We start from the raw sequence: 13,363 nt of genomic DNA on the forward strand, positions 1-13,363 counted from the left end.
TATCACTCATCAGTGTTGAAGCAATGATTCTTCAAGATCAACTTTGTTGGACTGGTCATGTTGTGCGGATGCCTGATGATCGTCTTCCAAAGCAACTACTCTATTGTGAACTTAAAAATGGAAAGCGTAATGCTGGTGGTCAACAAAAGAGGTTTAAAGACTGTCTCAAGGCAAATCTAAACAAAATGTAGTATAAACACTGACAACTGGGAAACACTGGCCTGCGAGCGCTCCAGTTGGAGAACAGCCTTTACCAAAGTGTCATGGGCTTTGAAGACACTCGAACTCAGGACGCAAGAGAGAAATGTGCTAAGAGGAGAATGCGCTTGTCAAATCCACACCATGATCAACTCCCGCCCGGGAACCAATGTCCCCACTGTGGAAGGACGTGTGGATCCAGAATTGGCTTCCACAGTCACTAACGGACTCATTGCTAAAACCGTGTTTATGGAAGACAATCTTACTCGGCTATGAGGGATCTCCAAAGAAGAAGAAGAAGAATGCCCAGGGGAAAAACCAAAAGTACCACCACCAAGCTGCAGTTGTGATGGTTGTCCACAGGGGGGCAGTCCCACTCAGAGCCTGCCCTTGTTTTAGCCTGATGGTGTAGCAGGGATACCCTCTTAGAAGAGCTATTCTCTTCCATGAGAAAGGTGGGCGAATGCATCTGTGGAAATGCAACTGGCCACCTGCACTTTTTATATGCTCTTGCATTAAAAGTGATAAATATCCGTGCATTTAAAGTGCAGCATTTTATGAGTTAAACACAGCGTGATTTGGTGCATCAGAGTTAATAATGCTGTCTGCTTCATCAGAGGCTGCCCTCTTAGTCAATTCAAAGGACTGGGTTTTTCACCGAAAGAATTAAGCTTACAGGAATGGCTGGGTCTGTGTGCAGCTCCCTCATGTGGCTGAGCTGCTGAACTGCAGGTGGCAGCTTCTCAGTGACGTTCGTTGCCTTTTTATGGTCTTAGATATATGGTAATCTTCATAAGTGTACCAACCAAGCACGTACATAGATCAGCACAGGAATACTGACCTGGAACCATTTTGATTCCTAAACTGAGCAAATGTTTTCTCTGCAAGGTCAAAGTGGGAAACCTCCCATTGTCTCTTTCCTCACAAATCCTGTCTTAAGGGCACATTTAAGATATGAATAGGGTGTGAGCCTGTGACCTGGCCCAGGAACTAAGTATTTATCATTACAAAAGACTAGCCAGGCTCCCCAGGCAATCCAATCAAGTAACCTGCCAGACAGGAGATAAACAAGGACAGGAGAAAAAAAATATTCAAATGTTCTGTTTTAGACCGCCTTTTCTGTGATGTAGGTGTGATGTATCTGAGGGGTGGTCTTAGGTTACACCCCTTCTGTGATGTATGTTTGCTGTTTCTGGGGGTGGTCTTGATCGACAGCAGGGGAATTCAAAAGTCTTTATAAGGCCTTGCACGTCATTTTTCGGGGTTCCTCCTCTCTCCTGCGTGTAAGGGGAGCACCCTGTTGCAACAGATCAATAAAAGATCAAGCTTCCTAGCGGCTTTGCTTCTCAATATTCTCTGGTTGGCCTCTGTTATTCTCTCCTACCAATAGGGAACCTATGTAAGGACTCTATATGGGCTCTTGGATACCCCATAAGGGAAAAGGGCAATTTTTGTTTACAACACTTGTCCTTCAGTCCTGACTTCTGGCTTGTCTGTTGGTCCTGGCTTGTCCTTCAGTCCTGACTTCTGGCTTGTCTGTTGGTCCTGGCTTGTCCTTCAGTTCTGACTTCTGGCTTGTCTTTCAGTTCTGACTTGTCCTTAGGTCTTGGCTTCTAGTTTGTCCTTCAGTTCTGGCTTGTCCTTTAGTTCTGACCGACTGAGAGCCAGTGTGGTGTAGTGGTTAAGAGCGGTAGTCTCGTAATCTGGGGAACCGGGTTCGCGTCTCTGCTCCTCCACATGCAGCTGCTGGGTGACCTTGGGCCAGTCACACTTCTCTGAAGTCTCTCAGCCCCACTCACCTCACAGAGTGTTTGTTGGGGGGGAGGAAGGGAAAGGAGAATGTTAGCGGCTTTGAGACTCCTTAAAGGGAGTGAAAGGCGGGATATCAAATCCAAACTACTACTCTTCTTCTTCTTCTTCTTCTTCTTCTTCTTCTTCTTCTGGCTTGTCCTTCAGTTCTGGCTTGTCCTTCAGTTCCGGCTTGCCCTTTGGTCCTGGCTTGTCCTTCATTCCTAACGTCCAGCTTGTCCCACAGCTTTTTTGATCCTGACCCTAGTCACGCACGAGACAGTTCCTGTGGCCCAGCTCACCAATGAACCAAGACAGCTATATCCCAGATCTTTTCAAGCAAGCGATCAGAGAGAGAGAGACAGCATGCAACTTTCTGCAGGTTGCCAGCGCTGCTGCTCTCCTGGCAACGATTCACCCCCTTTTGCTAATGTGTTAGTGTTTTTCTGGCTTCTCCCATATGTTTTCGTGACGCACACTTGCTTAATTAAAATCACATTTCCCCGATGCAGCTCAACACAAAGTAATTAACTTCACACGTTGCAAGCAGATCTTTGACACAATTGGGAGTGTTCAGAGAAGGTCTGCAAGGGCGTGGAGATACTGGGGGCGCAGCTTTTTCAGAAACCCCAATAATGTCTTCAAGGTAGATCTGGTTGCTCCGAGTGGTTGACATGACCACAAAATGAGCATCAGCAGTTCCCATAACAGATGTCCAGTTATCAAAACCATGCTAACTTATGTAAGCGAGATTCTCTTTCTGCATGGAATTAAGCATGCTTCAAGGGGCATTTAAGTGACTGCAGCAAGTCTAGCAGAGTAGCGACTTTATACCTTCTCTGGAGGGCAGGACTCGAACTCATGGCCTCGAGTTACAAGAAAGGAGATTCTGACTGAACATCAGGAATAACTTTCTGATGGTAAAAGCAGTGGAACAGAGGACCACGAGATGCAGTGGATTCTCCTTGACTGGAGGTTTTTAAGCAGAGGTCATGAATGCTTTAGTTGAGATTCCTGCATGGCGGGGGGTGGACTAGATGATCCTGGGTGACCCTTCCAACTCTGTTTTTACGATATACAATACGATATACGATATCTTTATTGTCATTGTCCCATGCAGAACAATGAAAATGAAAAACTACATAAAACTACTACAAAACTACATAAACTAAATAAAACATTCAAAAACCCCTAAAAATTCTGAAACACCATTTTAAAATACAATATACTATAGAGACCCCTTATGCTGCATTTAGAACCAGAATTGCATTTGCGTAGAAACTGTTTCTCAGGCGGCTAGTCCTGGCCTTCATAAGCCCCCCGTACCTTCTTCCATAAGGCAGAAGCTGAAAGAGATCATTTCCGGGGTGCACACTATCCTGCGTTATCTCTGCCGCTTTCTTATGGCACCTGAAAGCATAGATTTGATCCAAGGTGGGAAGAGTGCACCCAATTATTCTCTCTGCAGTCTTTACAACCCTGGACAGCATTGTTTTTTCCCTGGCCGTGCAGCTCCCAAACCACACACAGAGACCATAAGTCTCTGTGTGTTATTCTTACAGGGTCCAGTGTCATCATCCTAACACAGCAGAGCGCATTCTGACATTAACACACCACTTATGGGAGAGGCAGGATTTTGAGACAGTCGTATGTAGACCAGGAATCCCCAGTGTCTGGAGGCAATATTTGGAAAGCTAAGAAACTGCTGAGGTTGCCCACAAGAGACCGATTTCACAGAAGGAAAACTGGCGATACCCAGATTGAGGCTGAATCCTGACAAAGCAGAAGTACTGTTTTTGGGGGACGGGAGGTGGGTGGGTGTGGAGGAATCCCTGGTCCTCAATGGGGTCACTGTGCCCCTGAAGGACCAGGTGCGCAGCCTGGGAGTCATTTTGGACACGCAGCTGTCCATGGAGGTGCAGGTCAGTTCTGTGTCCAGGCCAGCTGTCTACCAGCTCCACCTGGTACGCAGGATGAGACCCTCCCTGCCCACAGACTGTCTCGCCAGAGTGGTGCATGCTCTGATTATCTCCCGCTTGGACTACTGCAATGCGCTCTACGTGGGGCTACCTTTGAAGGTGACCCGGAAACTACAACTAATTTAGAATGCGGCAGCTAGACTGGTGACTGGGAGCGGCTGCTGAGACCACATAACACCGGTCCTGAAAGATCTACACTGGCTCCCAGTACGTTTCCGAGCACAATTCAAAGTGTTGGTGCTGACCTTGAAAGCCCTAAGCAGCCTCGGTCCAGTATACCGGAAGGAGCGTCTCCACCCCCATCATTCAGCCCAGACACTGAGGTCCAGCTCCGAGGGCCTTCTGGCGGTTCCCTCGCTGCCAAAAAGCCAAGTTACAGGGAACCAGTCAGAGGGTCTTCTCGGTAGTGGCACCCACCCTGTGGAACGCCCTCCCACCAGATGTCAAAGAGAACAACTACCAGACTTTTAGAAGACATCTGAAGGCAGCCCTATTTAGGGAAGCTTTTATTGTTTGATGCATTACTGCATTTTAATATTTTGTTGGAAGCCGCCCAGAGTGGCTGGAGAAGCCCAGCCAGATGGGCAGGGTATAAATAATAAATTATTATTATTATTAACCAGCCCCGAAAAGCAGGCGAAATATTCACACACACCAAAGCCAAAGGAAACGCAGAGAAAGAAAACAGGAAGCAACCCCCACAAAAGTGTGCCCCCCCACCCAGCCAACCAAACCCTTTGTTGTTGTTTAGTCATTTAGTCATGTCCGACTCTTCATGACCCCTTGTACCAGAGCACGCCAGGCACTCCTGTCTTCAACCAAACCCTACCCCACTGATTTTCTTTTCCCTAATGAAAAGATTAAAATACAAGGTTATGGCAGCCTTGGGGATCACCGAAGGGGGTTGACTGAGGGAAGCATGGTGCCCAGAGATGCAACGTTGGAGATACCATCATTACACAACAGCTACCTGCACTGGTTTTGTGAACAAGATCCACCTTTCTCCAGCCCAGCATCCTTCAGGTGTTATCCAACTCCCATCGACTTTGCAAGTGTATCGAAGTTTTAACCTTATAAACCACCTTTTCGGAGCCGTGCAGCTGGGTGTGCTTGTTGTTGTTGTTTAGTCGTTCAGTCGTGTCTGACTCTTTGTGACCCCATGGACCAGAGCACGCCAGGCACTCCTGTCTTCCACTGCCTCCCGCAGTTTGGTCAAACTCATGCTGGTAGCTTCGAGAACACTGTCCCACCATCTCTTCCTCTGTCGTCCCCTTCTCCTTGTGCCCTCCATCTTTCCCAAGGGTCTTTTCCAAGGAGTCTTCTCTTCTCAAGGCCTTCAACTGTATGGGAATCACATGCCTTCCAATATTTCTCCAATGAAAATAGGGACGTCCCATTCCATAATGATAATTTTACTATTTATACCCCACACATCTTACCGGGTTGTCCCAGCCACTCTGGGCAGCTTCCAACATATATAAAAACATAACAAAACATTAAACATTTTTTTAAAAGACCTTCCCTTTACAGGATTGCCTTCAGACAGCTCAGGGGTCGGATAACTCCATACCCTCCAACATTTCTCCAATGAAAATAGGGACATCCTAAGGAAAAGTGGGGACGCGGTTGGCGCCGTGGGTTAAACTACAGAGCCTTTGGCTTGCTGATCAAAAGGTCAGCGGTTTGAATCCCAGCGACGGGGTGAGCTCCTGTTGCTCAGTCACAGCTCCTGCCAACCTAGCAGTTCGAAAGCACGTCAAAGTGCAAGTAGATAAATAGGTACCGCTACGGCGGGAAGGTAAACGGCGTTTCCGTGCACTGCTCTGGTTCACTAGAAGCGGCTTAGTCATGCTGGCCACATGACTCAGAAGCTGTACACCGGCTCCCTCGGCCAATAAAGCGAGATGAGTGCCGCAACCCCAGAGTCGGCCACAACTGGACCTAATGGTCAGGGGTCCCTTTACCCTTTACCTTTAAGGAAAAGTGGGACATTCTGGGATCCAGTCAGAAACTGGGACAGCTTCTCTAAACCAGGGACATCCCTGGAAAATAGGGACACTTGGAGAGTCTGGAATCAGATTTAGGCTACCCTTTCTCTCTCCCCAAAATCCCAGCCAACATGGGTTGCGTAGAAAGTAAACATTGGAAAGAACAAAATCAGGGCAAGAACGATGACAAATGACTGGTGGGTCCTTTCCTGGTTGCAACAATGGTTGAACGACAACCGGTTTTCAATCACTGGATAAAGATTTCTGTCCTCAGCAGATTTCCCAGCAACCAACAACAAAGGCACTTCGCTGTTTCCAAGAGATCCTCTGCATGTCTCTTTGCCGCAATTCAGTAGCCAGCTGTGTGTTCTCATAGCATCTGTGGGCAAAATCCAACCTCCCTCTTACCACCAGATCACGGCCACAGGTGCGAACTACAGATTATGCATGGAAGTGTTCTTTAAAGACCTACCCATGTCTTTTTTAAAAAGAAAGCAAAAAAGGAAAACAGCTTTGGATGATGCAAATGAGAAGGGAGCTGTGTACTTAACCCTCCTCCCTCACTGACCACTTTTTTGACAATGCTTTTAAAATGTGTTTTTGCAAGGAAACGGACGGGGCAGCACCAGCCCATAGCATCTCTCCAATTGGGCAGTGTAACTAAGAAGGGAGAAACAGCAAGGTAGGTTTGTGCTTAACCCTCCCCCCACCCACCGTTTCTCCACCCCCAAATCTCTTTCCAACCGCTGTACCTTTTAAAAGCTGTGTTTACGAGAAAGCGGAGCAGACAGGATTAGACCTAGGTAGTAGCAGCCTGTGGGGCGGGGCGGAATTAGAAATCTGCCCCCTACCTAGGCGGGGCATCAGTGATGTTGGGGAGGGAGGGCCAGCCCACTCAGGAAACAGGATGAGGCAGCTGCACCGGGCAGCAGATTTGGACCCCCTTTGGCAGATCTGTCTGCTGCTGCCTCTGCCATTGCCAACTCCTCCTCTTCCAATTCAACGTATATACAGCTCGCTAGCTAGATCTTGAATGCTGCAAATCTCCTTCTTTGCACTTGCAGAATGGAGGGTGAATTCAAAGCGGCATAAATTAGAGCGAGCGGTGCATTGAGTACATAACACAGGGCCAGTCAACATGGTGTTCTGCAGATGTGGTGCGCCACACCTCCCACCACCCCTAACCACTGGCCACGCTGGTTGGGGCTGGTGCCAACTGAAGTCTGACATCGCCTGATGGGCATCCCTTCGGCTACCCCCCTCTGAGCACATCTGAAAGTTGTTTTGGCCACGTATACGGCCTCGTGTTCCCTCCTGCATCCTGCTCCCTCCCTCGGTTTCCTCCATGCCTTGGCACATTTCTTATCAGCCCCTGGCTAATCTGCTTTACACCTGACCCTTTTCAGCAAAATAAGATAACAAGCCTTATGCAAATAGCAGAGTAATCATGTCCCCGGTGGGAGTGCGCCAGGAGAAATTGTGCCCATATAAAAGAACACCCGGATCTCATGAGCAGGGGGGAAATCACCTTCCGGACACCTGCCTTTGATAGGGTTGCAAAGAAGCTGGTGTCCTGTGTCAGACCGGAGAGCTACCAAAAGGAAGCCAAACAAAGAAGCGAGGCGCCTGGAACCCGGTAATGTGCGTGCGAGGCCCTGCCTCACCATGGTGCATGATCTCATGTTCGCGACATCCATCCTTATGTACCTGTCGTCCTTCGTCGGCATGGTCGGAAACCTCATTGTCCTTTTTGCCTTCATCAGCAACGCCATCCGGCACAAATCGCTGCAGCCTCTGGACCGCATCATTGTCAACATGTCCCTGGTGAACTTCCTCCTCTGCTGCTACAAGGCCATTCCGGGGCTCCTTATCTTCAGCAGCACCAAGGTGTTTGGAGAACTGGGCTGCAGGATCCTGCTCTACACGTACCACACCCTGAGACTGATCAGCATCTGGTCGGTGGAGAACCTGAGCTTCCTGCACCTCATCAAGATCCGTCGGCCCAGCTACCGGTGGTCCAAGTTCATCTACCAGCACCAGGGCAAGTACGTCAACAGCACCCTGGCTGGGTGTTGGATAGTCAGCATCTTCTTACAGATACCTTACTTGCAGTATGAGAAGACGGCTGGCAGAAGGAACAAGACCATCGCCTACCTGGCGACGTCAACCTGCTTAAGGTCCACAGGGAGCTTCGCCATGAAGTTCACCACATACGCCTCAGTGAGTTTGGACCTCGTCTTCGTCCTGTTGGTCATCGTCCTCAATGTCTTCATCATCGACCTTCTCTGCAAACACAGCCGGAAAGTCAAAGCGGCTTCTTCGGTCACCAGCGGCAGCTGGAACAAGCACACTGCCCAAGCCACGAAAGTCTTGCTCTCCTTGCTGTCCATATACGTGGTCTGCTGGATCTCCAACGACATGGTCTGGATCGCCATCGCCTCGGGGTACATCAAGAGCAGCTTCGAAAATAGCGTCCTCAGCGCCCTCTACGGCATCCTGTCTTCCGTTTATTACTCGGCCAGCTCATACGTTGTGGTCTTTGGCTACAGGAAGGTCCGGGAGTACCTGGTGGAAGCCTGCTGGTGTTTGAGGTGCACCAGGCAAACCATGGTTGAGAACCTGTCCTAGGAGGATGTGCCCCACAGATGGTGGCCAAGTCTAGCCGCCTTGCCCAAACTCACAAAAGGCTGTTCCTCCATGGGGAAGGAAGCCACAACCTGAGAGAAAACAGATCACAGTTTGGGAGCCAATGTTCCTTCAGAATATCAGCTATCTATCTCCTGGATCCTGACCAGTTGATGTGTTCAGTATCCTCGGTGGTGGGAAAGGATGTCAGAAGACTTCACAAGGAGGATGGCAGTCAGATGGGCATGGAGAACTCATAATTGTTGCACTGGATTCTGGCTTTTATGCCGCTGTCTCCAGTTCTTCTACGCAGGTTACAATTATGGTTATTATTCTTTTGATATCTCGCCTTCCACCTTGAGTTTACATCTCAGATTTCAAGGAAGCGCGGCGGCCACCACCTGACCACCTTTGATCATTCTAGCTAGCCATGTAAATGGACATGAGAAGAGGGGAAGGGGAGATGCAAGGCAGACAGGACCAGAATACTGGGGAGACAGAAGTCAAGCAACAGCAATTATCCCAGGGAAGACGGGAGCATGCAGAAAACATAGACTAAACCTGGGGTGGGCCGATGTCAGGCTCTTGGGATTCACTTTATCCTTTTACTTCATACCCGGGATCTACCAACCCGAGCCAGGTACACATAGCTGTCAACTTTCCCCTTTTTTAAAGGGAAATTCCCTTATTCTGAATAGGATTCCTCGCAAGAAAAGGGGAAAGTTGACAGCTATGCAGGTACAGAATGAAAGAGCAGGGCATCTGTGAGTTCAGGCATTTGTTTTCAACAACAGAACCGAGCACACAATCCTTTCTCACCATAGTCTGCTCTCTTCGTTTCACTAGCCAAACAGAGGTGGAGTGTGGTCGTTCCATCGGTGCCACTGTTAAAACAATTGAGAGTCGGAAACTCTGGCCACACCTGTTCCGAAGGGGGGAAAGGTGAGAGGCGGGGAAGGAACATGTGGTGTGGGATGGGGACTGGAAATGGCAGTTTTGCGGCCCTGTGTGCGGGGAGGAATGGCCACAAAGGAAGGCAAGGATTGGAGGAGGGAAATGGAAAACCCAGAGCAATTGGTTGGTGTTGTTTTCCGAGTACAGAGTTCCAACTCTGTGTTGACCACCATGGACAGCATCCAAGGGTCCTTTGAAGGAGAGCAATTTTAGATTTATTCTTCCGGCGGCTCTGCTCTACCTGCTGAGATACTGGTAACCTCCCTCAAACCATTTATTGTTGTATGTTCCCAATGTCCCTGTTTATCAGGGAGGGGCTCAATTGCCTGGGCAGCAATCTCTGAAGAAACACTGTCTCCATTCAGTCTCGGTTTTGGCCTTTTGGACATACCTTGCTATTTTAAAAAATTCCAGTGTTCAGATTCAGCTAAATCTCTGACTGCTTGGTTGGGTTGTAGCATTACCAACAGTTTGAAATAAGCCATAGGGTATAACAGGAATACTTGTGCTCCGTTACACCTTAATGTCCTTATGCCCTCCTTCGCACGTAGGTGCGTTGGGGAAAAGATGTGTTCGTACACCCCCACACCTCCATCTCCAGTCAGAGATTTAGCAAGGTATGTCCAAAACCAAGACCGAATGGAGACAGTGTTTCTTCAGAGATTTCTGCCCAGGCAATCAAGCCTCTCCCTGATAAATGTTTTGTGAGCACCTCTATCATATGCTCAGGTTGTACATAGGTGTAAATAATACACCCCGTATACCAGAAGGAGCTTCTCCACCCCCATCATTCAGCCCTCCAGCTCCAAGGGCCTTCTGGGGGTTCCCTCACTGTGAGAAGCGAAGTTACAGGGAACCAGGCAGAGGGCCTTCTCGGTAGTGGCGCCTGCCCTGTGGAACGCCCTCCCATCAGATGCCAAGGAAATAAACAACTATCTGACTTTTAGAAGACATCAGAAGGCAACCCTGTTTAGGGAAGTTTTTAATGTTTGTATTTTTGTTGTGCTTTTAATATTCTGTTGGGAGCCGGCCAGATGGGTGGGGTATAAGTAATAATTTATTATTATTATTATAAAACCATATATCTTAAAGACACCACAGTCTCTGCTGACCTTCATTCCGAGGAAATCAAACTTGTAAAAGCACCTGGAACAACCTGGAGCCCCTCTCTGCTCCGAGATTGGGGTGACGTGTAGCAGTAGAGACTTCTTGGTACCTTTAAAGCAACTCTCAGCCCTGACACCTTGCCTTTGGAACTGCAAAACGGGAGTCCCGGGTTGGTTCCCCTGCTTGATACGAGAACTCTACGTAAGCAAAACACCCACTCCTGATGACCGATTTTCTGGGGGAAAGCGAGTTCTCCTTTCCAAAGGCGAAGGGAGGCAGGTAAACATTTGCCTGCAATCAGCTGAAGGCAAATGAACAGCTCCAAGCATCGACAACCTGCCTGGAACACGGGAACAAAAGCTCACCGCGTAACTGACCCTTTGGCGTCAAAGTGCTCGTGTTTGGTTATCTTGGCGTCAAAGTGCTCGTGTTTGGTTATCTTGCAAAGCGGGGAGGGGGTGGGCAAGGGAGAGGCACAGTTTTCAGAGGCTGCGCTGAGAATGCCCAAGAGCAGTGAAAGTGAAAAAAATTGAACTAAAACAGAGTGGGGTAAGTTGGCTAGAATATCACAAGCTAACAGCAATGTTCAAGAAGGATAAAAAATATCAAAGGGTTTTGATTTAAAAAAAAATTCAGTGTGGGAAAAGGAAGTATTATACAATAATCAAAAGACTATCTCAAAAATCTACAAATGGTTAAAGGTAAAGGGATCCCTGACCATTAGGTCCAGTCGTGGCTGACTCTGGGGTTGCGGCGCTCATCTCGCTTTATTGGCCGAGGGAGCCGGCGTACAGCTTCCGGGTCATGTGGCCAGCATGTCTAAGCTGCTTCTGGCGAACCAGAGCAGCGCACGGAAACGCCGTTTACCTTCCTGCTGGAGTGGTACCTATTTATCTACTTGCACTTTGACATGCTTTCGAACTGCTAGGTTGGCAGGAGCAGGGACCGAGCAACGGGAGCTCACCCCGTCGCGGGGATTTGAACCACCAACCTTCTGATCAGCAAGCCCTAGACTCTGTGGTTTAACCCAAAACGTCACCCGTGTCACCTGACATTATTATTACTATTGAAGACTGAAGGCCACATTTCCCTTTGGGGGGCCATATGTTGGGGGCCAGAGGCAAAAAAGAGTGAAACAGCAAATGTCCATGTTACCTTTTGCTACACAGTGGTACCTCTGGTTGCGAACGGGATCCGTTCTGGAGCCCTGTTCACAATGTGAGCAGAACGCAACCCGCGTCTGTGCATGTGTGGGTCGTGATTCACCACTTCTGCGCATGTGCATGACTTCATTTTGAGCGTCTGCGCATGCGCGAGTGGTGAAACCTGGAAGTAACCCTTTCCAGCACTTCCGGGTCGCCGCGGGAAGCAGCCTGAAAAGATTTAACCTGAAGCAAACGTAACAAGAGGTATGACTGTACTAGGCTAGTTTCCACACACACTCCAGTCCCGTACGCACCACACATTTAAAGCGTGTGACTTTCCCAAAGGATTCTGGGAGCATCAGCTCACCTGTCACAGAGCCGCCACGATCTCCTTGACAAACGACAGCTCCCAGAATTCCTTGGGGGAAGCCATGGGGTGCTTGTGCAGCCGACACTGAAGCGTCTGAAGCAGGGTTGACATATTTCAAAAAGGCAAAATCCGGACCCAAAAGCTGTTCCGTAAAATAAAAATAAAATAAAATTGAGCTTATTTGCAATTTCCGCCTGGACGCTGTTTATGAGGGCCAAATCCTGACTATGTCTTGGAAATTCTGGGCACATGGAAGCCCTGTTCTGAAGAATTTCAGGGCCTTGGCGGACACCCCATTTGTCCCCACCATTTTACAAGCAACATGATGTTTTGCTCATTTCTCCCCTGGAGAAGATTGGTGGGGCAGGCAGTGGCATTCTCCCCCCCCCCCCTTTATTCATTTCGCTTTTATAGAAGGGCAGTATACAAATTATGAGGAACGGCTAAGGGAGCTGGGCATGTTTAGCCTGGAGAAGAGGAGGTTAAGGGGTGATATGATAGCCATGTTCAAATATATAAAAGGATGTCACATAGAGGAGGGAGAAAGGTTGTTTTCTGCTGCTCCAGAGAAGCGGACACGGAGCAATGGATCCAAACTACAAGAAAGAAGATTCCACCTAAACATTAGGAAGAAATGACAGTAAGAGCTGTTCGACAGTGGAATTTGCTGCCAAGGAGTGTGGTGGAGTCTCCTTCTTTGGAGGTCTTTAAGCAGAGGCTTGACAACCATATGTCAGGAGTGCTCTGATGGTGTTTCCTGCTTGGCAGGGGGTTGGACTCGATGGCCCTTGTGGTCTCTTCCAACTCTATGATTCTATGATTCTATGAAATTAAAAGCGAAATGAAAAGGGGGAGGGGGAATGTCATAGACAACAGAGACAGCAGAGACCACACACGTGATAACAATATGATCAAAAAAAAAAAAAAATCACAATAACTTTAAAATGTACATCTTATATCAAATAAAGCAAAATTCAATAATGCATTAGAATATAATAGTAAACAGTCAAATTAAATATCAGCAAATAATTTAACAGTTGTCAATTACAATTAAGAATTACTAAATTGTAATCAGGGGACACAGGTGGCGCTGTGGGTTAAAGCCTCAGCGCCTAGGACTTGCCGATCGAAAGGTCGGCGGTTCGAATCCCTGCTGCGGGGTGCGCTCCCGCTGCTCGGTCCCAGCGCCTGCCAACCTAGCAGTTCGAA

The 13,363-nt window shown here is 48.4% G+C and overlaps 2 protein-coding genes across 3 annotated transcripts in view; both read left to right on the forward strand.

The window, feature by feature from the left end:
- Positions 1-3,786, forward strand: part of LOC309377621 (5-hydroxytryptamine receptor 7-like) — a 73,920-nt gene extending 70,134 nt beyond the window's left edge. Inside the window, exon 4 of the transcript XR_014171614.1 lies at positions 3,772-3,786. The gene's annotated coding sequence lies outside the window, so the exon portion shown is untranslated. The remainder of the gene's footprint in view (positions 1-3,771) is intronic.
- A 3,597-nt stretch (positions 3,787-7,383) lies between these two features.
- Positions 7,384-9,979, forward strand: LOC309377668 (olfactory receptor class A-like protein 1). Of its 2 annotated transcripts, XM_081925276.1 has the most exons (2): positions 7,384-7,589; positions 7,717-9,979. In XM_081925276.1, the coding sequence occupies exons 1-2, from the start codon at positions 7,462-7,464 to the stop codon at positions 8,579-8,581; spliced, it is 993 nt and encodes a 330-aa protein (XP_081781402.1). In that variant the 5' UTR covers positions 7,384-7,461; the 3' UTR covers positions 8,582-9,979. The 2 variants fall into 2 exon arrangements, with proteins under 2 accessions (XP_081781402.1, XP_081781403.1); XM_081925277.1 differs by having other exon boundaries at positions 7,521-9,979.
- The last annotated feature ends 3,384 nt before the right edge of the window (positions 9,980-13,363 follow it).

The sequence above is a fragment of the Podarcis melisellensis genome (assembly GCF_964234715.1).
Source record: "Podarcis melisellensis genome assembly, chromosome: 9".
NCBI lineage: Eukaryota > Metazoa > Chordata > Lepidosauria > Squamata > Lacertidae > Podarcis > Podarcis melisellensis.